General features: G+C 51.2%; 1 protein-coding gene across 2 annotated transcripts; it reads right to left on the bottom strand.

Annotated features, from left to right (window-relative positions):
• Positions 1 to 363: 363 nt before the first annotated feature.
• Positions 364 to 25,256, bottom strand: KPNB1 (karyopherin subunit beta 1). Of its 2 annotated transcripts, XM_038163390.1 has the most exons (22): positions 25,091 to 25,255; positions 24,774 to 24,832; positions 20,985 to 21,167; positions 18,730 to 18,930; positions 17,451 to 17,603; positions 16,494 to 16,553; positions 16,303 to 16,392; positions 15,571 to 15,681; positions 14,309 to 14,410; positions 13,257 to 13,481; positions 12,645 to 12,836; positions 12,176 to 12,306; positions 10,823 to 10,970; positions 10,485 to 10,556; positions 7,785 to 7,929; positions 7,055 to 7,137; positions 6,101 to 6,208; positions 5,291 to 5,434; positions 4,673 to 4,778; positions 3,747 to 3,861; positions 2,816 to 2,977; positions 364 to 1,982 (listed from the first exon to the last, which is right to left on the bottom strand). In XM_038163390.1, coding segments are annotated over exons 1-22 (2,631 nt in total). In that variant the 5' UTR covers positions 25,131 to 25,255; the 3' UTR covers positions 364 to 1,981. The 2 variants fall into 2 exon arrangements, with proteins under 2 accessions (XP_038019318.1, XP_038019317.1); XM_038163389.1 differs by lacking the exon at positions 364 to 1,982 and having other exon boundaries at positions 2,812 to 2,977; positions 25,091 to 25,256.
• Between the last annotated feature and the right edge of the window lie 216 nt (positions 25,257 to 25,472).

Below are 25,472 nucleotides of genomic sequence, written 5' to 3' on the forward strand. Positions count from 1 at the left end.
CCCTTTTCCCTCGATTCCCCTTTTCTCTGCATTCCTTTTCCCTGGATTCCCCTTTTCCCTGGATTCCCTTTTTCCCTGCATTCCCTTTTTCCCTGCATTCCCCCTTTCCCATGGATTCCCCTTTTCCCTGGATTCCCCTTTTCCCTGCATTCCCTTTTTCCATGGATTCCTCTTTTCCCTGGATTCCCCCTTTTCCCTGGATCCCCCTTTTCCTTCTCCGGAGGGAATTTCTGCTCCCACAGGGAGGATCCCGGGAGCGGCCAAGAGAAACTCGGGGGGGACCCAAATCCAACAAAAATCCCAATTTCCTGGGGTTCCCTGGGAAGAGCCAAAAGTGCCCCAACAAAACAAAAAAGGGAAATGTTGGGGAATGTTTGACACCATTTTATTCATCTTCAACTGCAGTGGAAAAATAGAAACCTTTTACAAGCGCCGGCGTTGTCAGCTCAACTCAAGTTATATATTTATATATTTCATAGAAATTTCTTTTTTTTTCCTTTTTTTTTTTCCTGTTTTTTATTTTTTCCTGGTGTTTTTCCAAGTGCAGCAAGAGACCGAAAACCACATCGAGCCTGATTCGAATCGAGCCCCGAGAAAGCAAAAAAAAATCCCAAAGAATTCCAAATGAACAGCTTTGAATCCCAGTTTTGGGGGTTTTTCTTCACATCCGATTTCCTCTCCAAACATCACCTGAATTTTAAAAAATTTTCCTTCTTTTTGTGCATATTTTTATTTATTTCATGTTTTTTTTTCACCTCTTTTTGAACTCTTTGGCACAATTTTGATTCTGCTACAGTCCGAGTCAGGAGATCTCTGTTCCCAATTTGCAGCACTTCAAAAAAAAAGAAAATCTGATTTTTGAATTCTTTTTCCTGACATGTTTGATTTTTTTTTGAATTTCTGAAGCCTGAAACTCGCTGGACAAACGGATTTTTCTATTCCCTGCAACCCAAAATTGTGTTTTTCCCCCATTTCTACATTCACAGTTGAATATTTAAGGAAGGAAAGGCGCTTTTGTTGCTGAGCAGGACAAGCCAAGAGCTCCAAACATTCAGCATTCCCTAAAAATAAAATCCCTAAAAAAAGCGACTTTCCTTAAAGTTTTTTTTTTCCCTCTTTTCTACTTTTTTCCCCATCTCTTACTGCCTGAACCTCAGTGAAATGCAACAGCTGAACCCTTAAATTTTGTAGATTTTAGATTTTTTTGTCTTTTTTTTTTTTTTCCCCCAGAAATTTATATTTTTGTGATTTTGGGAAAAAAAAAAAAAAAAGAGAAACTGCAATGAATTCTTCTTTTTTTTGTTGTTTTTTTGTCTTTTTTTTTTGGGAAGTTGAGAATGTGGAAATGACCTCACTCACACACACTCACTCCTCCTGGAACTCCTTCGCTCTCCTTTGGGATTTGCCTCATCCCAGAGATTCCCAAATCCCTGGGAGATCCCAAATCCCTGGGAGATCCCAAATCCCTTGGGAGATCCCAAATCCCTGGGAGATCCCAAATCTCTGGGAGATCTCTGGGAAATCCCAAATCCCTGGGCGATCCCAAATCCCTGGGAGATCCCTGGGCGATCCCAAATCCCTGGGCAATCCCAGTGTTCCCCCTCTCTCTCTCTCTCCCCAGCAGCGCCGCCTCAATCCCAATTTTCCCCGCTCTCCCCTCGCTCTCTCCTCCGAGCTCAGCCGCTCCTGGCCCGCCGGGAATTTTGCTTTTTTCCCCCCTTTTTTTAAATTTTCTTTTGGAATTTTTGGGGCACAGAATTCCCTCCTGGATGCCGGGGGTCACCAGAGGTTGGGATTTGTGCTCGAGCCTCACTCACTCATCCTCAGCATCCTCTCATTCCCAAACATCCGCACACGTCCTCACTCCCGGGGTTCTGGGGGGGTTTCTAGGAGATTGGAGATTTTTCCTTTTTTTTTCTTGGTGGTGTTGTTGGTTTTTTATCCAGTGGGGGTCCTCAGGTGTCGTCCCAATGGTAACAGATCTGGAAAAGGGGGAAAAAAGGAATTTAGGGGGAAAAAATGGAGATTTGGGGGGGGGGGGAATTAGGATTTGGGGAATTCGGGGGGGGAAAGGGAATTGAGGGGAAAATGGGGGGGAAAAGGAATTCAGGGGAAAAAGGGAATTCAGGGAATTCGGGGAAAAACAGGAATTCAGGGGGAAAAAAGGGAATTCAGGGGAAAAATGCAATTCAGGGGAAAAATGCAATTCAGGGAATTCAGGGGAAAAATGGGAATTCAGGGAATTTAGGAAAAAAGGGTAATTCAGGGGGAAAAAAGGGGATTAGGAGGAAAAAAGGGGATTCAAGGAATTGAGGGGGAAAAGAAGATTAAAGGGGGAAAAGGACATTAAAGGGAATCCAGGGGAGTTCAGATAATTAGGATGAAAAAAGGGAATTCGGGGGGAAGAGGGGGGAGAAGGGAATTTAAGGGGAAAAAGGGAACTGAGGGAATGAAAGCCCTGGGAGTGCTGAACCCTGGGGATGTGGCTCTGGGGCCGGGCTCCACTCTGCAGACTTTTCCAGATTTCAGAATTCCAGGATTACAACAAAAAAACCTCAAATCAGGAGGAAAAAAACATGGGGATAAAAATTGGGTTGGATTCAACCTTGGAGACTTTTCCAGCTTCAAAACTGGGGAAAAAATGACTTTGTAGGATTCAAGAGAGAAATAAAAAAACCCCAAATGGGGCTTCTTGCCCACCAAAAGCCAGGAACAGCCCCGTGGGAGACACAGCCTTGGGACTGAGACGCGTGCCAGGCTGAGCTGAGCCAGCCCCACGACTCTCCAGGGAAAACAAGACGGGGATGAGCCTCACCAAGCTTGGTTCTTGAGCTTCCTCAGCTCCTTCGTGGCCCAGGTCGCCAGGGTTTTCGTTTTGTTCGTCTTGGATCTCCTCCCTTCCGTTAGCAGTTCGTGGATCATGGGTCTGGCTTCTACTAATTTCAGGACATCCTTCCCAAAAGCTGTACACAAATCCCTGGAGGCAGAGGAGAATCGGGAAACGAACCACGTGAGTGGCACAAAGTGCTGCTCGGGGGGGCTGATTTTGGGGAAACTGGGATTAAAAATGCTCCAGTTCTTGTCCAAAGGTTGATTTCTCCAGAATTTTCCTTAAATTCAGCAGGAGAAATGAAAACATCTCAGCCTGCCTTTCTCTGCTCCCCAAGGATGAGGGGTTTTTTGGGTTCTTAACTCCTGGAAAAATCCTGAATCTGGGATTTTTGTGATGCCTTTCTCACCTGAGGAGCCGCTTCACACCTTGAGCCAAACCCCCAAAGCCCAACCCCAGAACTGACACAGAAACTTCAGACAGGCAGGAAAAAGGGGCAGATTCCAGAATTTTCACCGGGCTGCCTCTGTTCCCTAACGATGAGGGGTTTTTTTTGGCTTCCAAACTTCTGGGAAAATCCTAAATCTGGGATTTCTGCGATGCCTTTCTCACCTGTGGAGCCCCTTCACACCTTGAGCCAAACCCCCAAATTCCAACCCAGAACTGACACCAAACCTTCAGACAGGCAGGAAAAAGGGCAGATTTCAGGATTTCAACCCCTGTTCCCTAAGAATAAAGGTTTTCTGCGTTCCAAACTCCTGGAAAAACCCTGAATCCGGGACTTTCGTGATGATTCTCTCACCTGCCAAATCCCTTCATAAACTCCAACCCCAAAACTGACCCTAAAAGGCTCGGGTGGGCAGGAGCAAGGGGCAGGCCCAGGATGTCCTGCGGGAAGGGGACGGGGACGCCTCACCCTATGAGCCCGGCGGCGCAGGCCACCACCCCGTCCGTGTGATCCTCGTCCCCCGCGATGTGGTCGATGTAGGACAGGATGAATTCCACCCTGGGCTGCACCAGCATCACGTCGGCTGCGGGGAAAGGCCTGCTCAGAGCTCTGGGAAGGCTTGGGATGCTCCCAAAAAACAGCCGGGGTCCCGCCCGGAGCCCCCCTCCCGGGGGAAACGATCCCGGGGTGTTGGGATTTCTGCTGGGCCTGCTCTGAGCGCTCGCTGGGGCAGGGCAGGGATGGGAGAACTCCAAAAGGGGGCCTGGGGGAGCTCCTGGATCCCTGGGATGTCCCAGGAATGTGGGGATGTGGCACCGGGAATTCAGGAAAAAGGGGAATTCAGGGGATCAACAGGAGAAAAGGGAATTCAGGGGATTAAGGGGAAGAAAGGGAATTCAGGGGATCAACAGGAGAAAAGGGAATTCAGGGGATTAAGGGGAATTCAGGGAATCAACAGGAGAAAAGGGAATTCAGGGAAAGAACAGGGAAAAAAGGGAATTCAGGGAATCAACAGGAGAAAAGGGAATTCAGGGGAAGAATGGGGAAAAAAGGGAATTCAGGGAATCAACAGGAGAAAAGGGAATTCAGGGGATTAAGGGGAAGAAAGAGAATTCAGGGAAAGAATGGGGAAAAAAAGGGAATTCAGGGGATTAAGGGGAAAAAACGGAATTCATGGGGGAAAAGGGATTCAGGAGAGTAAGGGCAGAAAAGGAGATGTGGTTTGGGGGTGACACGGGATGACTTCACAGGAAGGGAAGGAGCAGGGACGTGACAACCCCACAGGGAGGCCTAGGGAGGCTCGTATGGGACACGTGGGAACAGCCAGGATTCCAGCTGGAGGTGGCTGACTTCCAGGATGGCTCCCGGCTCCATCCCACAGGGATCCCACTCACGGTGCACGTTCTCCTGGTCTCCCTTGAGCCCCTGGATGATGCCAGTGTAGGCCTCCAGGCAGCCCTCCCGCAGCTCGTTCAGGTAATCCACCATGTCGTAGTCGGACTGGGGACAGACACAGGGACAGACACAGGGACAGAGTGACGCCTGCAGCTTCAGCTCTCGCCTTGTCCAGACCCTGCACTGCCTCAGTGTGTGACTCTGAACTTCACAGAGAGCGTTAGCCAGCTCTCCTCACAGGTCAGTCCCAAAACAATCCCTTTCCAGCCCCAGAGTCAAGGACACCACTGCAGCTTCAGGCCCACAAAGTGTTAACAACAAAAAGGCCCAAAAAGTGCAAACAAAACAAATGGAGAGATCTGGGAGGATGGGACTGCACCCTGGAGCTGGACTGGACAATCAACCCCAATATGGAAATGGACCAAAACCCCCAAAAGTGTGAAAACTCGTGGCTCCGAGTCCCTCCGGGTGCAGCCTTGGCCAGGCTCTTGTGCTGCCCAAGCTGCATCCTTGAAGCCTTTTAATAAATCCCTACTCCACTCCTTTAACTCTGTCCAGCCTCTTCAGGCACCAAGGTGAGACCCTGGGAATGTCCCCTGGGACTGGGGAGGGCTCACCTTGTCCACCTGGGCCTGGGATGCCTGCTGGAGGGTGTTGAGCACCACGTCCAGGTACTTCTTGAACTCGCCCCCGATGGCCAGGGCGATGTCCCCGAACACCGAGAGGATCTGCGGCTTCACCGACCTGTGCACGTTCTCGTTCTGGGAAAAACATCCCAAAAAGGGCCTGGATCAGTGTGGGAAGGGGCAAAGAAAAGGAGGGAACGGCCTCAAGCTGCCCCAGGGGCCTTGCGTGGGGAGTTTCAGGATATTTCTCCAGTGGAAGGGGTGGGAAATGTTGGAGCAAGCGCAGCCAGGGGTTGGAAAATACCTGGAAATGTCCCAGGAACGTGGGAGAGGGAGGGAAAGGGAGGAAGGAATTCAGAAGGAAGAAAGGAATTTGGAAGGAAGGAACTCAGAATTCACAAGGAATTCAACAGGAAGGGAGGGAGGAATTTGGAAGGAAGGAATGAGTTCAGGAAGGAATGAGTTCAAGAACTCAGGAAGGGATTCAGAAGGAATTCAGGAAAGAATTCAGAAGGAATCAGGGAGAGAGAGTGGGAGAGAGGAAGGAATTTGGGAGGAATTCAGGAATTCAAGAAGCCATTTATTTAGGAATGCAGCGGGCTGATAAATGAGACATTCCCCCAGAACACAAAGCCCTTGCCCCCAACACCTCCTGGCCGCCGCTCAAACCGCGCGGCGCCGCCGAACACGAGACGTTCCCAGAGAATTCCTCCCACTTTTCCCAGGCTTCTCCCACCTCCCACTCCCCTGGGAAGAGTGAGCATCCAACTGTTACTCGGGAGCCGGGAATCTCCCACTCACCCCCAGGTTCTCCAGGAGCAGCTGCATCACCTCGTCGCAGAAGGGGAGGATGTTGGACTGCAGGGCTCGGCACAGGTCCCCCACCAGCCCCACCGCTGACAGGCAGACCTGCAACGGAGCAGGGATCAGCTCTGGGACTCGGGAGCATCCCCGGGGATTTGGGGTCGCCCCCCAGGGATTTGGGGTCGTCCCGGTGCTCCAGAGGGATGGGAGGTGATTAAATTCTGAGAGTAACGAGCTGGCTGACAGCACGGAGTTGGATCAGGGCTGGAAAAACATCTCCAAATTCCAGTTTCAAAGGGGAAATCCTAGCCAGGCTTTGGGCTGGAAAAACTACTCCAAAACTCCCGTGGAGGCCACCAGGATTGATATTCCAAGGGGAAATCCCAGCCAGGATTTGATATTCCAAGGGGAAATCCCAGCCAGGATTGATATTCCAAGGGGAAATCCCAGCCAGGATTGATATTCCAAGGGGAAATCCCAGCCAGGATTTGATATTCCAAGGGGAAATCCCAGCCAGGATTTGATATTCCAAGGGGAAATCCCAGCCAGGATTTGATATTCCAAGGGGAAATCCCAGCCAGGATTTGATATTCCAAGGGGAAATCCCAGCCAGGATTTGATATTCCAAGGGGAAATCCCAGCAGGGATCTGGGCTGGGGAAAAGCCTCTGAATTCCCCTGGTGGGCACCAGGATTTGACATTCCAAGGGGAACGTGCTGCCTTATCCACGCTTTTCCCTGGAAGTAACTAAGAAAACGTAAGAAACCAAAATTCCACGCTCCGAGGTGGTTTGGAGTTTAGACTCATGGGATTGTTTGGGTTGGAAGCCACCCCACTGGATGGGCAGGGACACCCTTCACTATCCCAAAACACATCCAAACCTGGCCCTGGAAAATTCCAGGTGTGGGGCAGCCACAATTTCCTTGGAAAAGGGAGAAAACTGGTCCATACCTGGTACTCAGCGTAGTTTTTCAGCCCAATCCCAAGGAAAGGTTTGAAGGCATCCATGTACTTCAGGAATTCTCCACCCAGGACTGTGCAGGGAAAACATTCCAGTGAGAAGGAAAATCCCAGCTCCTGGCATTTGCCATAAACAACAAATCAGATATCCCTCAAAAATTCCACCCGAACCCAGTGAAAACCAACTCTCCACTCGACAAGTGAGAGCAGCGAAATCATCCAGGTCCTCCTGGACTGGACAAATTCCCAAATTCTTATTGGAAGTAATAAGAAAATACACCAGACCACAACTCCATGCTCCAAGGTGGGTTGGTTTTAGGATCCCAGGATTTCTTGGGATTAAAAGAACCTTCAAGTGACATCTTCCACTACCCCAAGCTGCTCCAAGCCCTGTCCAGCCTGGCCTTGGACACTTCGGCCATGTGAGCACCCCCAGCTCTCCTTCACTGCCTTATCCTCATTTTAACTTGGGAATGTTAAGAAAACGCAAGAAACCAAAATTCCACACTCCAAGGTGGTTTGGATTTCAGAATCCCAGGGTTCCTTGGGTTGGAGGGGACCTTGAAGTGACACTTTCCACTACCCCAGGTTGCTCCAGCCTTGGACGCTTCCATGGACAGAGCACCCCCCCTTCCCTGCAGCACAAATTGCATTTTTCACCGCTTTGCCCAAAATTCCCGGATCCAACCCCACCCCTGGCTGCTCCCAGCCCGCTCCTGACCTTCCACCAGGGTGCTGACGGCCATCAGGGCGTCCTCCTGCACGCCCCCGGAGCCGGCCGTGCTCTGGAACATTCTGAGCAGCGACGCCATCACCACGTCCGAGATCTGCAGCGCGTCCTGGTGCTGCACCTTCCGCAGCACGTTCTGAGGGAAAAACCACGGAAAACGGGCAAAAATCACCACTCATCCCGCAGGTAAAGCACTCCCACAGCCCCGGACCTGCTCCTTCTGAGGGAAAAACCACGGAAAACGGGAAAAAAATCACTGCACATCTCAGCATTCCCACAGCCACGGGTGCTGCACCTTCCGCAGCACGTTCTGAGGGAAAAACCACAGAAAACGGGAAAAAAAATCACTGCACATCTCAGCATTCCCACAGCCACGGGTGCTGCACCTTCCGCAGCACGTTCTGGGGGAAAAACCATGGAAAACGGGAAAAAAAATCACTGCACATCCCAGCATTCCCACAGCCCTGGGTGCTGCACCTTCCGCAGCACGTTCTGAGGGAAAAACCACGGAAAACGGGCAAAAATCACTGCTCATCCCGCAGGTAAAGCACTCCCACAGCTGTGGGTCCGCTCCTTCTGAGGGAAAAACCATGGAAAATGGGAAAAAATCACCACTCGTCCCACAGACAGAGCATTCCCACAGCCCTGGGACCTGCACCTTCCACAGCACGTTCTGAGGGAAAAACCACGGAAAACAGGAAAAAATCACCACTCATCCTGCAGGTAAAGCACTCCCACAGCCCCGGACCTGCTCCTTCTGAGGGAAAAACCACGGAAAACAGGCAAAAATCACCGCTCATCACACAGACAGAGCATTCCCACAGCCACGGGACCTGCACCTTCCACAGCACGTTCTGAGGGAAAAACCATGGAAAACGGGGAACAAAAATCACTGCACATCTCAACGTTCCCACAGCCATGGGGGCTGCACCTTCTGAAGGAAAAATCATGGAAAATGGGAAAAAAATCACCGCTCATCCTGCAGGTAAAGCACTCCCACAGCCGTGGGTGCTGCTCCTTTTGAGGGAAAAACCACGGAAAATGGGCAAAAACCACTGCTCATCCCAGCATTCCCACACTGCTGGGAGCCGCACCTTCTGCAGCACGTTCTGAGGGAAAAACCATGGAAAACGGGCAAAAATCACCGCTCATCCCACAGATAAAGCATTCCCACAGCCCCAGGAGTTTTGATAAGGATGAAAGAGCTGCTGTTTGAACCCCTTTGCTGCCAAAAATCTGCTTTTGTGGCTGCAAAGTCCCGTTCATTTGGCTGCATTCAGATTTTCCAGCTGAATTTGCCTTTCCTGCTGCATGGGCTGTTCTCAAAGCTTTGCCATTTGTAAGCTGGAATTAAATGTGACCAGACCAAATTTAGCCTATTAAAAAACATAATAATGAAATCCTTTTTTTTTTTTCTGTAGCAGCTGAGCTTGTAAGGGTTGAACCTGAGTTTGGCTTCTGCATTCAAGTTTAGAAATGCTGGAAGTAATTAAAATACAACAGTTCCCAGGAAAAGAAAAAGAATGCCTAGTTTCCAGAAGAAAGTAATTATTTAAAGTTTAATTTTTCACTCCACAAAGATGGACTTTGGCTGTTTATATAATTAAGACTTGATTTAGGGAATTACAGGATGGTTTGGGGGGGATGGGAGCTTAAAAATCCCCAAAATCCATGGACAGGAACACATTCCACTAAATCAAGTTGTTCCTTCCAGGGATGGGATTTTCTCACTTAATTTTCAATATTAACAAATGTTTTTTCTTCTGCTGGATGTTTATAATTGCATTTCCAGCAAAACAACAAAAAAAATTGGGAAAAAACCTCATATCTTTTATTTTTTTAATACTGAAAAAGCCCTTCTGCTAAGTTTCACTCAGTGGTTTTTAAGCATTTGCCACAAGTGGGTAAAAAAATTCAGGTTCAGGTTCTTGGGATGGTAATAAAAAAACACATTTAGAAATTAAAATTGGCATCTCAATTCCACCTGGATTACACTCCCCAGGCAGAGATCAGTGCCCATCCTGTGAGATTCCAGGGTGAAAATTCCCCATTAAAACTCCTTCTAAGGACAGATTATTCCCATTTCTCATTATTTTCAAAAATCACAGTAAAATTGGAGAGTGGAAACAACCACAAAGCTTTTGAGGATGAAATGAAAGATTTCTCCAGTCATCCTGGAGACCACCTGGGTTGCTCTGAGCTGGTTTTGGGGAGAAAACCTCTTTTTTGAGCAGTGTTTGCAGCAACAAGCACTGCACTGGTGGCTCCTGCTCGTCAGCAGATGTTTAATTGGGAATTCTGAGGACACCCAGAACATTTTGATTTATTTGGATCAGGAGCACCAAGCACGAGAGGCAGATGAGGGAATCAAAGCCTTGAGGGAATTTTTTTTGTTGTTGTCTGTGAGATTGTTGAGGCTGTAGCCAACCCAAGAACCAATCTGACAGCACAGACAATCTTTTATAAAATCCCCAGCAGCTTCTTTGAGTCACATTGCCCTGAATTTTGTCACTAGAGCACAACTTAGAGACTCCTGAACCTTGCATCACCTCCCACGTGTCAGCTGGGACCCAAAATCCACTTCTTTTATTCAATTCTCAGCACCAGAAGCTGAGGGTGCAGCTCCAGGGGCACAAAACCACCTCAAAAATCACTTTATTCCCACAGCAAAGCCAGGAGAGAGGAACTTACCTGGAGAGTAGCACAGAGAAGGGACTGGAGGTCGTTGAACTGGATTCTGTCAGAGGTGCTCTGGATGTGAGACTGAAACAAGAACAAAACCCCACGTGTGAAGAGGCTGCCTGGGATCCTGGCAGCTCCAGGGAGAGCCAGGTTGTACTTTAAATATTTGTTCTTTCTGGATTTCAGAGCAGAGGGGCTGTGAAGAAGCTGAATATAGAATCCCTGAGTGGTTTGGGGCCTTAAATCCCAAATGGGCAGGGACACCTCCCACCATGCCTGGATTTGGACACTCCCAGGGACAGAGTTTTAAATTTAAATTTTAAATTTTAAACCAGGAATTTACCCACCTCCATCTGCAGCACTTGTTGGAGCCTCTCCATGATGACCAGGGTGGTTTTTTGGACAGCAGGGTAACAGTCCTTGGCACTGTTTTTCACTATTTCCATCAGGGATTCATAGGCAGAACTCCTCAAGTTATTCTGGTGTCCATCAGGTCTGCAACAGAAGGAGGAGGATTTGCAGCTCCAAGTGCTTGGAAACAGATTTTTTTTTAATTTTAGTAAACCAGCAACAGCTCCATTTGAGTGCTGTGACAAGCAGGAGCCACTTGAAAAGCCTTGAAATAAAGGGAATTTGTGAAGCCGCTCCTGGCAGTTCTGTTGCTAACAATTTTCAGTTTTTAAAATGATTTTCAGTAGCTCTCCCAGCAAGGAGAGGCACAGAAGGAGCCTCGGAGTTGGCGTCAGGTGAGCAGCACTTCAGAGCCCCTCCCCGAGGGTGTGAAATTTGGAGTTAAGGCACCTGAGATGATTGATGGGCTCCAGAGCCTTGAGCCAGACACTCCGCTCCTGGCTGGATGTAGATGAAGACAGGGAAGGAGTTTACATTTTGAACTGGGACAAGGTTTTTAAAGAGAACCAGCAGGAAAAAAAATCTCCATCAGTCCATGGAGCTGATCCAGGGATTGAACCTGCACTGTCAGATTTATGTGACCTTCCAGCCACCATAAAATTTGAGATTTAGCCTTTTTTCCCCGCATCTGAGAGCAAAATATCTATTTTCTGTTTCAGCCTGGATGGGAATGGGAGATTAAGTGGGTGCCTGGCTCTTCTGGGAGCATCTGGAGCTGATGGAAGGGATGGAAGCACACAAAAACCACCAGGAAAGGAGCACACGGGGACCCCTGACTACGACCTGCTGCAATTCCTGATCATCCAGAGCCCTGCAGCCAACGGGGCCGAGTCTTGGGACTGCACAAAAAGGGCAGAGTCTTAAAAGAGTGGAGGTAAACTTGGAGATTTGAGGGGAAAATGGGGGAAACGTGAGGGGAAAATGGGGGGAACCTGAGGAGGAAATGGGGGGAACCTGAGGAGGAAACGTGAGGGGAAAATGGGGGAAATGTGAGGGGAAAACGTGAGGGGAGAATGGGGGAGATGTGAGGGGAAAATGGGAGCAATGTGAAGGAAGAGGGGGAAGGGACACTCCTGGACTTCCTAAAACCAGATATGGACAAAATGATGAGAAATTATTTAGTGGGAAGAGCTGTTTTCCTGGTATTTGCATCCTCTATTCCTCTGGGGTTTTTTTATACCAAATAAAGCCACGTTTTAGTCCAACACCAGATCTCAGCTGCCAAGAAGAGCCTGTGAGCGTGGAGTGGGAAATTAATGAGCAAAGGCTTTTTGGAGAGGCTGTTTTACCTGTCTGCAGTCTCCAGCAGTTTCTGCACTATCAGCTCAAAGGAGGAGGACAAGCAGTAGGTTGCTGGCTCTTCCTGATCATCAGCCACATCTGCAGCTTCATAGGCAGCTTCAGCAAGGCTGGAGAAGGCCTGGAACACAAAATATCAAAATATCCATTGGTTTTCCACCCTCACAGCTCCAGACATTGAGATTCCATCGGCTTTTGTTCCAAAATCCAAAAAGTATGTTACAAAACCCCCAAAACCAAACACAATCACAAAACACCCAAAAACCTCACGGAAAAAGTCCCAGGCACGTGGAGAAGGTGCCTGGAGCAGGGCTGAGCTCCCAGTCCCTGGAGCTGCCCACCGAATTCAGGGAGGAGCAGAACGCTCGGCCCCGGTGACACCAAACCCCTTCCAGAGGCCGCCGGGAGCTGCTTTTCCCAGGGGGTGTGAATTGCTGCGGGGTTCGGGGGGCTCCTCACCCAGCAGACGTTGGTGGCCACCCTGGGCTCGGCGCTCAGCCCCTCCATCAGGCACTGCAGCAGCGGGGCCAGGTAGATGTCGTTGATGGCGGCCTCGGGCAGCATCTCGCAGATCCTGCCCACGGTCCAGGCTGTCGTGTCCCTGACCACCACGCTGGGATCCTTCATCAGCTCTATCAACGTTGGCATGGCCTGGAAGGAGCCACGAGAAACCAGGTGAGGGGAAAAAAAAATTCGCCTCCAAATAACCATGCAATTTTAAACTCTAAAAACCCCTAAACAAGAGATTTCTACCTCCAAAACCAGATTACACCCTCCTGATTTTGCTCAAATGAAACCCTCCAAAACCCCACAAAACTCAGGCTCCAGAAATGTCCAGAACAGGTGACAGACATCCTTCTGATTTTTTCTAAAATAAGAGCATGCAGAAATCAGACGTTCTCCTCCAAATAACCACAAGACTTTTAGCTCTAGCAGCTCCTAAACAAGGGACTTTTACCTCCAAAACCAGATTGCACCTCCTGATTTTCCTGAAACGAACCCCTCAGGCAAACTGAACACCCTCCCTGGAAGAAGCCCAAGGCTGTGAGCTGCACCCTGCCCGGAGCTGACCTGTATCACCAAGGGTTTGAGCTGGTTGGGCTCGGGCCCCTCCAGGATGCAGCCGAAGGCCATGACGGCGGCGTCGCGGTACCGCCAGTCGGGGTTCTTGATGTGCTCCTTGATGAAGGGCAGCACGTGGGGGACGATGTCGTCCTCGCAGCACGTGGCCAGCAGCATCAGGCACACCCCCGCCGCCTTGCAGGGGTTCCAGTCGTCGTCGTCGTCGTTCTCGTCCTGCAGGGACAAACAGCACGGGATGATGCCGGCAGTTTCAGCTTTGATGTTTTTTTTTCCCTGGATTTTGTGCTGCTTTAGTGTGTGGGGCTGAGAGTCACACTGAGGGTTGGTGAGCTCTCTTCAGAGTAAGGAGACAGAAGAATTCCTTTTACAGCTTGGGACCAAGGACAATCACACGAGTTACAGGCCCAAGAGCAAACTCTGTCAGGAATAGAGGGAATCACCAAACCTCTCTGGAAACCACAAACCCTGCAAGCACAGCTCCAATAAATCCCTGAAGTGTTCAACAGGGAGTAAACAAACCCAGGCCTCAAAAATCCCAGGGATTGGGAGCTCACAGAAGGCTGTGGACTATTTGAATATCCCAAATATTCCAAAGAGGAACAGAGGGCATCACCAAACCTCTCTGGAAACCACACATCTTGGAAGCAAAGCTCCAATAAATCCCTGGAAGTGTTTAACAGGGCCTAAGGCCTCAAAACTCCCAGGAACTGGAGCCCACGTGAGGCAGCTGTGGAATACTTGGTTTAAATCCCAAATATTCCAAATAAGAACACAGGGAATCACCAAAGCCCTCCGGAAACCACAAATGGTGGGATGTGATCAGGGAAAAAGGAGGCAAGTCCCAGTCTCAGCCCAAAAACTGCTGCATCACTGGCTCAGAGTGGTGCATGAAAGCTCATCACAGACCAGGGACCGCCACCCCCTGAGGCGTTTCTGGGGTCCAAAAGGGATCAGAGGAATCCAGAAGCCCATTCCCAAAGGAGCCAGGGGGGCAGGAGGAGCTCCTGAGCTGCAATTCCCTCAGGGAGCCTGGAACTCACCTGTTTTGTTAAGGTCTGGGTTAGAATAGGGACCAAATATTGCAGTGCCCCCTTGGCGTAGAACTTGCTGGTGTGCTCTGGGGGCCGTCCTTGTTCTGCTGCCTGCAGAGAAGAAAAAGAGGTGAAAAGTTTATTCTCATCAATGTTTTTATCTGGTTCTATGTTAATTTTTTTTTTCAGCATTAAAAGGTTGAATGATCAACTGCAGGAGGCACAAATTCCCTTTTTTCCCCTCCCTCCTCCCCAGCACAAATTCTGAGCCGCCTCAAGGGCACTTTGCACAGAGTTAAATATTCCAAAATCCGCTTTAATTCCTCGTCCCTCCTCACAGGGCACAATTATCCCCATTTTCACTTGGCTGTCAGGTGTAATTACCAAGTGACCCCGAGGTGAAGGAGCAAAAGGTTTGGAGCAAATAAAGCCCACCCCACTGCTGCTGCCTGTCCTTTTATCCTTGTTTTTTTAGTTTTTGGGAATGCAAGCACAAATACAGATTTAGCTGCTTTTAAAAAATGGATGTGATTCATGCAGAGCCCTTCAAAGTTCCAGCTGTTATTGATCTCCACAGATAATTTCTGCAAGCAGCATCTGCATGCAGAACAGATTCCCCAAATTCCTCTCCAGCCCCAGCCATTCCACAGGATAATCACTTTTGTTCCATCCAGAATTCCAGGTTTGACTCATAAATCATGGATTTTAGGAAATGTGAACCATCTTTGGGGAAAAAACCCTCATGGCTGTGACAGACCCCAAAATTCAAGGGTGCCCCCAAACCAGCAGGGAATTAAAAGATTTGCTCTTAATTCCATGGGATAATTACTTTTGTTCTATCCAGAATTCCAGGTCTGACTCATAAATCAGGGATTTTAGGGAATGTGAACCATCTTTTGGGAGAAAAACCCCATCGTGGCCGTGGCAGACCCAAAAATTTTAGGCATTATTTCATTATAATGATTATTATATATATGAATATATTATTATTTCATTATAACGCCAGGGGATTGAGGAGGGGGATCCCAGGGGATCCCAAGGGATTGAGGAGAGGATTCCCAGGGGATCCTAGGGGATTGCGGAGAGGATTCCCAGGGGATTGAGGAGGGGGCTCCCAGGGGATTGAGGAGGGGGCTCCCAGGGGATCCCAGGGGATTGAGGAGAGGATTCCCAGGGGATCCCAGGGACTGAGGAGGGGGCTCCAGGGGATCCCAGGGACTGAGGAGGGGGCTCCAGGGGGCCCCGGCAGCCCCCAGCCCCGGCGGCCCCACCTCGGAGGCCTCGATGGCCAGGTCCATCTCCTCGTCGCACACGTTGGACCAGAACTCGATGCCCTGCAGAGCCACCTCGTCGATGTCGCTCTTCATGGCCTCGATGGTGATCTGCCGCGGCACGCAAAGCACAATAACCACGCCATTTTAAACTCTAAAACCCCTAAACACTTCAGGGGCTGCACCCCTGGAACTCATCCTGCCGTGCGCGAGGCCACGACGAGACCGTGGAGCGGGGAAACTCCAGTTACTGAGGCTCAAACTTAGCAATAATCTGATTTTTCCCTTATTTTATCACCTCAAACTGAGGTTTTTGTCCCATTTGGGATCTCAAGGATGGGTTTTCAGGGATTTTTTACAGACTGGGATTCCCAGGGATACAAAGGAAAATCAGGAATGGAAGGTCTTAAAGAGATGGCCTTCAGAGAAATAAAAATGGAAAATATAAACAGAAATTGAGGGAGATTTAGGAAATAAATGTGAGAATTAGAAATAAAATGGATCTATTTCTTATGAATAAATAATTGAATAAATATTAAATTATTTAATATATTTGTTGAATATTATTAACATACATTAGTATATCAGTGTATAAATATTATTATATTAAGATCTCACATTAACATACACTTATTCATTATATATGAAATTATTGTACACTAATTGTAAATAAATAAATAACATTATAAATAATTATAAAATTATTTCATAACCAAACCACAAACCACTCACAGCAAAGAGGGCAGGCCCCATGTAGGTCTCCATGTATTGATAATAAAGGGACATTATCTTCACCAGGTTCTGTAAGGCAGCCACTCGTACCTGGGGCAGAAAAAAATGCCCAATTTCACACAGATTTCTTATTTTTAACGTATTTTTGGCAGGCAGAGATTCCCCAGGAAGAGAATTCTGAATTTACTCACCCTTGTGTCTGGACACTGTGTGGCTTCACAGACTACTTGCATAATAAAGTGCCTTTCAGACTGAAATAGACAGAAACAAAAGGATTTTAAAAGCAGTTTAAAGAAGGATTTCAGCTTTTAAAGGCTTCCCAGGGAGGGTGAATTTAGGTCTGGACCAGCACAGGCCCAGGGCACCACTCCCTGCTCTATTTTAAACCATTTTTCCCCAAAAATTGGAGTATTTTCCCCCCAAAATGGGAGGACTTTTTTTCTTCCAAATGGAAATACTTCCCCCGCAAAATGGGAATATTTTTTCCCAAATTTGAAGGGGTTTTTTTCCCCCAAAATTGAAGGGGATTTTCCCCATAAAACTGAAGGGGTTTTTTCCCCCAAAATGGGAATATTTTTCCCCCAAAATTGAAGGGGATTTCTCCCCAAAACTGAAGGGGTTTTCCCCCCAAAATTGAAGGGTTATTTTGCCCACAAATGGGAATATTTTCTCCCCAAAACTGAAGGGGTTTTTTTCCCCAACATGGGAATATTTCCTCCCCAAAATTGAAAGGTTTTTTTTTCCCCAATGGGCATATTTTCTCCCCAAAACTGAAGGGGTTTTTTCCCATAAAATTGAAGGGGTTTTTCCCCCCAAAATCGAAGGGTTTTTTCCCCCAAATGGGAATATTTCCTCCCCAAAACTGAAGGGTTTTTTCCCCCAAATGGGAATATTTCCTCCCCAAAAATGAAGGGTTTTTTCCCCAAATTGGAATATTTCCTCCCCAAAACTGAAGGGTTTTTCCCCCAAATTGGAATATTTCCTCCCCAAAATGGTAAAAAACCCCCGGCTGCCCCCGCAAGAGCTGCTGCAGGTCTCAGCTTGCACGGAGTGTCCATCAGAGCTCAGCGTGGTGCATGGAGCCTCCTCACCGACCTGGAGCAGCAGCTCTGCCTCCCAGCCTTGGGCCTTTTTGGGCTTTTTCTCACCTCTTTGTCGAAGTTTGCTTTGGTGAATTCCAAAGAGTTCAGGAGTGCGTTGGTAGCTGCAAGCTTCACATTGTTGCTGGGCTCCTCCTTTCTCATTCCCTGGATTATGGCAGTCAGGATTTCATTGGATTTGTCCTGGAGCTGCTCTGGATCCTGAAAAAAAAATTTTAAAAATCTGGATAAAGTTATTTGTGATTTAAATAGATTTAAAAATTTTTATTTAGTTATTTTTGATTTAAATAGATTTTTTTATTTAGTTATTTATGATTTAAATAGATTTTTCCGTGTTTTCAAGTGGGGGTATCTACAGATAAATGGGAGTTTTTTGGCCAGAATCTACAAATTAATGTTTCAGGAAAATTTTAGGATAGACCAGGAAATCATGGGAAATCCAAGGAATTCCTGCAGCACCTGGGATGGGAAGGAGAAACCTGAACTGAGCACAGATTCTCCAGAAATCCCAGTGAAAAATGCCAAATAAATCCCACTGGATCAAACATGAACCAACAAACTCCAGCATTTTATTTCATTCATAAAAAGATAAAAAAATGTTGATTTCCAAATAATTTATAGATTGGGCAGAGCCTTTTAATGATAAATTTCCCCTTTTTTTCAGACACAGAACAAAAGATTGCAGCGCCTGGAGCTGCAGCAAGGCCAGGAAATGGCCAGGATTTAAACAATTAAATTTTAAAATATTAAGTAATTGTGAAACCCCCAAGGTTTGAAGAATAAAGTTGAGAACAAGCACTAAAAACTCAATTTTAATTCATGGTAAATTTGAGACACAAATAATGGGATGAATTTTCCTCAGGATTTATCCAGCTGAGGGATCTGAGATTCCCAAACTCTGTCACAATTGTTAAAGGAGAATATTCCCTCAAAAAGTGAAATATTCCCTCAAAAAGTGAAATATTCCCTCAAAAAAAAAAGAAATATTCCCTCAAAAAAATGAATGAAATATTCCCTCAACCAACCCACCCAACCAACTCAACCCAACCAATCCCAACCAAACCCAACCAACCCAAAGAACCCAACCAACCCAAAGAACCCAACCAACCCAAAGAACCCAACCAACCCAACTCAACCCAACCCAACTCAACCCAAAGAACCCAACCAACCCAACCAACCCAATCAACCCAACTCAACCCAACCAACCAACTCAACTCAACCCAACCAACTCAACCCAACCCAACCCAACCCAGCAAACCCAACCCAACCCACCCCAGCCCCGGCACGGCCTGCGAGCCACGCCACGCCGGGCGCTCCCCGCACTCACGATGTCCTGGCAGATGTAGCCGATGGCCTCGAGCGTGGACTCCTTCATGTGCTCGGTGCTGTGCTGGTTGGTGACGTTGGTCACCAGCTGCGGGATCAGCTCGGGCCACTGGTTCATGGGGATCTCGGCGCAGGCGATGCCGGCCACGCACTGCGACGCCGAGCTGGGCCGGTACGTCTCCGTGCCCAGCGTCTGCAGCACCTGCGCGGCGCGGGGAGGGTCAGGACGCCCCAGAGACCCCAGAGCCACCCGCGGCTCCCAGGCAGCCCTCGGGCTCCTCTGGAAAAGCCTGCTGGGCGTGGGACGAGCCCGGCTGGGATTGCTTCGTCCCCCACGGCCAGGGAGAACGGCACAGGTTGAACAATTCGGGGTTGAAATCACCCCAGAAAGGAATTTTTTAATGCCAAAGTTATCTGGGAATTTTGTTGGACAGTGGGATTGATCGGGAGGACTTTTGGTGGTGGAATTTGGGAACTTTTCCTTTAAAAAAAGTGGCAGGAGGGGGATGGGTTGTTTTAGCTTCTCCTGTTATACGCCAATCACTTTTTTTTTGAAAAAGAAAGAGTGAAATGCTTTTTTTTGATCATTTCCACTTGAATACCAATAATATTCTCTATAAAAACAGAGGAAGGGATTTGCATTTTTCCAGCATTTTTGGTTATAGACAAAAAAAACTTTCTTTAAAAACCAGAGATGAGGATTGATTTTTTCAGCATTTCCAGTCAGACATCAACAACATTTCCTTTCAAAACTGGAGGGAGTGGGATGCATTTTATCAGCATTTCCAGCTCCACACCTTCATTTTCCGAGTTTCCACCCAAATGTTCAATTTTTGATGTTGAAAACAGCAAGAAATTGTTGAATTCCAGGGCACAAGGACAGCTCCTGATGCCAGTGACACTCCATGGAAATGAAGGATCAAAGGGGCTCCATCCCCTCACCCAAATTCACCCCTGATCCCTGCCACGCCCAGGCCAGGCTGGGAGCACCTGGGAGCAGGCGAGGTGGGAACGGATGGAATTTCAGGTTCCCCCAACCCAAAGAGTTCTGGGATTATTGAGGGAGATTCTATTAACACACAAAAAATAACTGTAGAGCTCAGGGCCGGGCGGGATCAGGCGCAGAGCTCTGCACAAATCCCAGCACCGTTTCCTGCTCCCATCAGCCAAAAGAAAACAACAACAAAGCCCTGAGCCACCCCTTCTGTCCCTGCAGGCTCTGAACTCACACCGGCACGGGGCAAACAGCATCCTCGGGAAATCGCACTAATTTTAATGGATTTTCTATCTGCAACTTGGAACTTCCCCCCATTTTTCACTTTTAAAACTTCCTGGGCCTCACGTGGACGCTGCTCGGACTCATTTCAAAGGTGCTGATGGGGACTGGAGAGCACCTGGGGAAGCTCCTCCTCAGAAAGGGAAGAAAAATCTTCCTCAAAAAGCATTTCCTGCAGAAAAACCAATGCCCAGCCCAGCTGCAGGGGAAACCAGGGAATCCTGGAATGGTTTGGGTGGGAAGGGACCTCAACTCCCAGCCAGGGCCACGGGCAGGAACATTTCCCACCGGCCCAGCTGCTCCAGGCCCCGTCCAGCCTGGCCCAGGGCCCTGCAGGACACCCCAAAATCCACCCGCGCGCCCCTGGCAGCGCTGCCCGAGCGCTCCGGGAGCTCTGCAGGGTCTGGGGTCACGGGCATTCCATGGGCAGCTGGCCCAGTGCTCCAACCCCCTCTGGGGAACCCCCAAAACCCAACCCAAAACATCCATCCCAAACCCTTGGAGCTCTGCAGGGTCTGGGGTCACGGACATTCCATGGGCAGCTGCTCCAGTCCCTGACCACCCTGTGGGGAACGCCCCAAAATCCAACCCAGAATCCATCCCAAACTCCTGGATCTCTGGAGGGTTTGGGATCACAGACCCTCCTTAGGGAGCTGCTCCAGGGCCCAAAAACCCTCTGGAGTAAATCCCAACATCCAACCCAACAAATCCAACCCAAACTCCCGGAGCTCTGGCAGCTTTGGGATCACAACCATCCCTTGGAGAGCTGTCCCAGCACTCAACCAACCTCTGGGGGAGGATCTTTGTCCAAATTCCACCCCGAAACCCCCCCAGATGAAACCACCTGCCCGAACCGAGCGGCTGCTGCTGCCACAGAGACCAGGAGAAGACTCTTTAGGCGGAAAACCACGGGCGCCGACCCTCACCGAGCCCTCCCAGGGCGGCGCCGAGGGGCAAGGAGGAGAAAGGCCGGGACTTACGAAGTTCTTGACCTCCCTGCGGGCGTTGGCGTCGATGGCGAGCCATCTCTGCTGGTACTGCGCCTTGATGTCGGGGTCCTTGGAGGTCAGCGAGTTCTTGATCTGCAGCCCGGCGGCCACGCGCGCGACCTGGCTGTTGCCGGGGTTGGCCAGCACTTTGGACAGTTCCACCAGGAAGGTCGGCTGCGGAGAGAGCGGGGTGAGCCCCAGGCACCCCCAGAGCCCCCCCGGGCCCCCGCGGCCGGATCCGTGCCCAGATTAGGGCTAAGCTCCTCGCCAAGGGCCGGAAGCTGCGCCGGCTCTGCCGGCGCTGGGATTTTCCTAGAGCCGACACCGGAGCCCAGTTACCTCCCCTGCTCCTGCCCGTCCCGAGAGCTCCTCCAGAGAAATGGATTTGTGGGTCAAAAAAGGGATTTCCTGGGGGGGAAGCATGGAGGAATTCCCTGCTCGTTGTTTCGGTGACTCCACGCCCAAATTGGGATTGGTAAAACGTGGAATCTCTGATTTGGGGTTCCAAACTCTGCTGATCACAATGATGAGGGACCCCTCAAAGTGACCACTAACCCCTCAAAGGGACAATTAACCCCTCAAAATGATGATTAAACCCCCAAAATTATGATTAAACCCCCAAAATTATGATTAAACCCCCAAAATGAGGATTAACCCCTCAAAAAACCACCCGAGTGCACACAAAACCCCCTGGCATTCGCGCCACTTCCTTTGCTAAAACCTCTAAATTTCAGACCTTTTCTTCTTTCAAAGCTTTTTAAAATTTCTTCCCATTTCAGAGTTGCCCTGGAGTCAAGTGTCAGCAGAGCAGTTTTATTTTTTCCTGAGTATTTTTCCTCAAAAGCTTTTTGGCTGCTCAAAAGAGCCTTCCTAGGAAGTACTGGGAGATGCATTGCTTTCCAAACCTTTCTACACCAACTAAAAATGTGATTTTCCTAAAAATCTTCTACTTTTTTACAATAAACCCATTTCTAAAATCTCTTAAGAAATTTTAAAAAACATCTTAAAAAAAACCAAGCAAACAATCCTAAGCTACAAAGATTTTGGGGCACCAAAACCCCATTTTTAAAGCTAACCCAACATTCAAAAGTGGAACAAACAACTCCAGTGCCTTGGACTCCGGGTTTGCGATGCCCCAGCCCAGCTCTTGGGGTAAAATTGATTTGAGTTGTTCCATCCCAAACTCTTCAAAGCTCAAACTGAAGAATTTGGGGTCCAAAAATGGGGGAAAACTTGAAAGGATGGGTGTAAGGCATTAGAAATATTCTGAATTTAATACAACAGAATAAACCCTACAAACAGACCCCACTACACCACTTCACACCCAATTTTAAACTGATTTTATTACAGGGGAGGAACCAGCCAGAGTTGGTTCACAGGACAACCCAGAAGTGTTGCTGCACAAAAAACTCCTGAAATTCACAGGTGGAGAAGCATCCTTGGGGCTCTCACCCACAAATCAGCAGGAAAATTCGTCTTTTCATGAGGTTCTGGGGTAAATTTGGCTAAAAAATGAGCAGCACGACAAGAAACCTCCCAGATCTGAGAGACAAAGTGAAGGCAGAGAGCCCGACCCGGCTCCCGGCCGCAGAGGGGTCAGGGAACAGCCCAGGAAAAAGGATAAACCAGCTACAAGGGATGAACTAGCTAAAAAGGATGAATTAAATTAGCTAGAAGGGGATAAATCAGCAAAAAGGGGAGGAATTAGGGGTGGAGAGGAGGAGGAAAGGGGTGAGGAAGAGCAGGAGGCTGCAGCAGGGAGCTGGGAGATGCTCCCAAACCCCCGGGGCTCTGCTGGGAAAGGCTCTGCCCACCCAGAGCCTGCATGCTGTGCTGGGGACAGGCCTGAGCCCCACATCCCCACCCTCCTGCTTCATCCTCATCCTCATCCTCCTGCTTCATCCCCACCCTCATCCTCATCTTCCTGCTTCATCCCCACCCTCATCCTCACCCTCCTGCTTCATCCCCATCCTCATCCTCCTGCTTCATCCCCACCCTCATCCTCATCCTCCTGCTTCATCCCCACCCTCATCCTCCTGCTTCATCCCCACCCTCATCCTCATCCTCCTGCTTCATCCCCATCCCCATCCTCATCCTCCTGCTTCATCCCCACCCTCATCCTCCTGCTTCATCCCCATCCCCATCCTCCTGTTTCATCCCCATCCTCACCCTCCTGCTTCCTCCCCATCCGCATCCTCCTGCTTCATCCCCATCCGCATCCTCCCCCTCCTGCTTCATCCTCACCCTCCTGCTTCATCCCCATCCTCATCCTGCTGCTTCCTCCCCACGCTCATCCTCCCCCAGGACTCAGCCCCCTCCCAGCCTGGAGGGTCCCAGTTCCCCCAGCCCTGGGTGCCAGCCCAAGCTCTGCTCTCACCCAGCCCTGCCTCTCCCGAGCAGGAGGAATGCCGGCCTGGAGCCACCCCACAGGGCAGGGAGGACAAGGAAAGCCCGGGAAAGACACACAGCCCAGCTCTTCCCAGCCCCTGGAGATCAGGACCACGAGCAGCTCCTGCCCCTCACCCCAAAACCCCTCAGAGCACAGAGCCCCGCAGCTGCGGGCTCAGCCGGGGCTCCTGAGACCCCCCGGCACCAGCGCAGAGGATTCTCCCTCAGAACCCCAGAGGATTCTCCCTCAGAACCCCAGAGGATTCTCCCTCAGAACCGACCCAGCGCCCCGGGGAGCTCACCCTGCTCCCGACAGTGCAGACACAGAGCCTCTGCGGCTCGCCCAGCTCACGGGCCAGGGCAGGAGGGGCCGCGGGGTGACAGGTGCCAGTTTTGGGGCTGATGACGGGGCTGGGACAAGGACAGCACCGAGACACCGGCACCCAGCACCCCCAGTGCTCCCCATGCCCGCAGGGAGCAGCCAGAGCTGCAGCCCCACACCTTGACTAAGCAAAAACCCTTCTCGACCAGCAGCAGCCCCAAATCCCCCGCCCCGCACCGCGGCTGCACCGGGGCTTTGGGCTTTCTGTTCCCCCTTGCTTCTCTTTTTTCAGGCTTCTTTTCTTCCTCAAATCTCAGGTCACCGGGGGTGCAACCCCCTCTGCCCAGCCGAACCTCCCTCCCCAACCAGCGGCCCCTGAGCCCCTCCCCAGACTCCCGAAGCTCCGATCCCGCCCGGGCCGGGAGCTCCAGGGGATCGGCGGTCCCGGTGCGCCGGGCGGCAGGACCGGACAGGGGTCCCGAGGGCACCGGAACGGGGCAGCAGGGCTGGGCGGGGGTCCCGCAGGCAGCGGGACCGGACACCAGCAGCGGGCAGCAGGGCTGGGCGGGGATCCGGCGGAACGCAAGGTCGGGAGAGGGTCCCGCAGGAACGGGCGCTAAACCGGCCGGGGGTCCCGCGGCCGCTAGGGCCGGGCGGCAGGAGCGGGCGGTCGGACTGGGCGGGGGCGCGGCGGGCACGGGGACCGAGCAGGGGTGCCGCGGGCGCCGGGAGCGGGCGGCGGGGCCGGGCGGGGGTCGCGGCGGGCGGCCGGGCTTTAGGACCGGGCGGCGCCCGGGGCCGCGATGGCCGCGGCGGCCGCACATGGCCCGCGGCCGCTCCCGCACCGGCCCCGCCCCCGGCCCGGCGCCGCGCGCCCATTGGCCGCCGGGCGCGCAGGGCGCGCTGCCATTGGCCCGCGCGGCCGCCGGGCGCGGGCAGGGGCGGCAGCGGCCATGGCGGCCGGGCCGGGCCGGGCCGAGCCGGGCGGGGCGGGGGGGCCGCGCAGCGCTCGGGGCAGCGCCGGCCCCGCCGCCGGTCCCGCCGCCCCCGGGGCCGCCCCCAGCGCTCACCAGGTTCTCGATGGCCGCCTGCTCCAGGAACTTCTGCGCCGCCTCGAGCTCCGAGCAGTCTGCGGAGGGGAAACCGGCGTCAGCCGCGGCCCGAGCGCCCGGGCCCCTCGGGCTCCGAGCGCGCTCCTCGCCGTGCCCGGGAGCCTCCCCGCCGCCGCCGCGGTTCCCGCCCGCCCCGCGGCCTCCCCCACCGCCCACGCCCTCCCCGGGGCTGCGGGCGCCGCCTCGGCCGCCCCGCGGGTTGCGCGGCCCCCGCCCCGCCCGGCCCCGCCGGGCCTGCCCGCCCCGCCGCCCTCAGCCCTCAGCCCGCGCCCTACCCGGCGAGACCGTCTTCTCTAGGATGGTGATGAGCTCCATGGCGGCGGCGTGGCGGCTCCGGCGCCGGCGGGAGGAGGAGGAGGAGGGGAAGGGGAGGGGGGGGGGGAAGCGGGGCGGGCCGGAGGAGGGGAGGGAGGGGAAGGGCGGAAAGCCGGGGCCTGCCCCGCGGAGGCGGCGGGCGGAGGCCGCAGCGGGGCGGGGGCGGTGGCGGTTCCCGGTGAGGCTGCGGGGCGGTGGCGGGAGATTATTTAAAAAAAAAAAAAAAAAAAAAAAAAAAAAAAGGAAGTGAAGAAAGAAAAAAAAAAAAAAGGGAAAAAAAAAAAAAAAAAGAAGGGGCCGCGCGAGCGGGGAGGCGGCGGCGCGCGCGCGCACCGGGCGGCG

The sequence above is a fragment of the Motacilla alba genome, chromosome 27, assembly GCF_015832195.1.
Source record: "Motacilla alba alba isolate MOTALB_02 chromosome 27, Motacilla_alba_V1.0_pri, whole genome shotgun sequence".
NCBI lineage: Eukaryota > Metazoa > Chordata > Aves > Passeriformes > Motacillidae > Motacilla > Motacilla alba.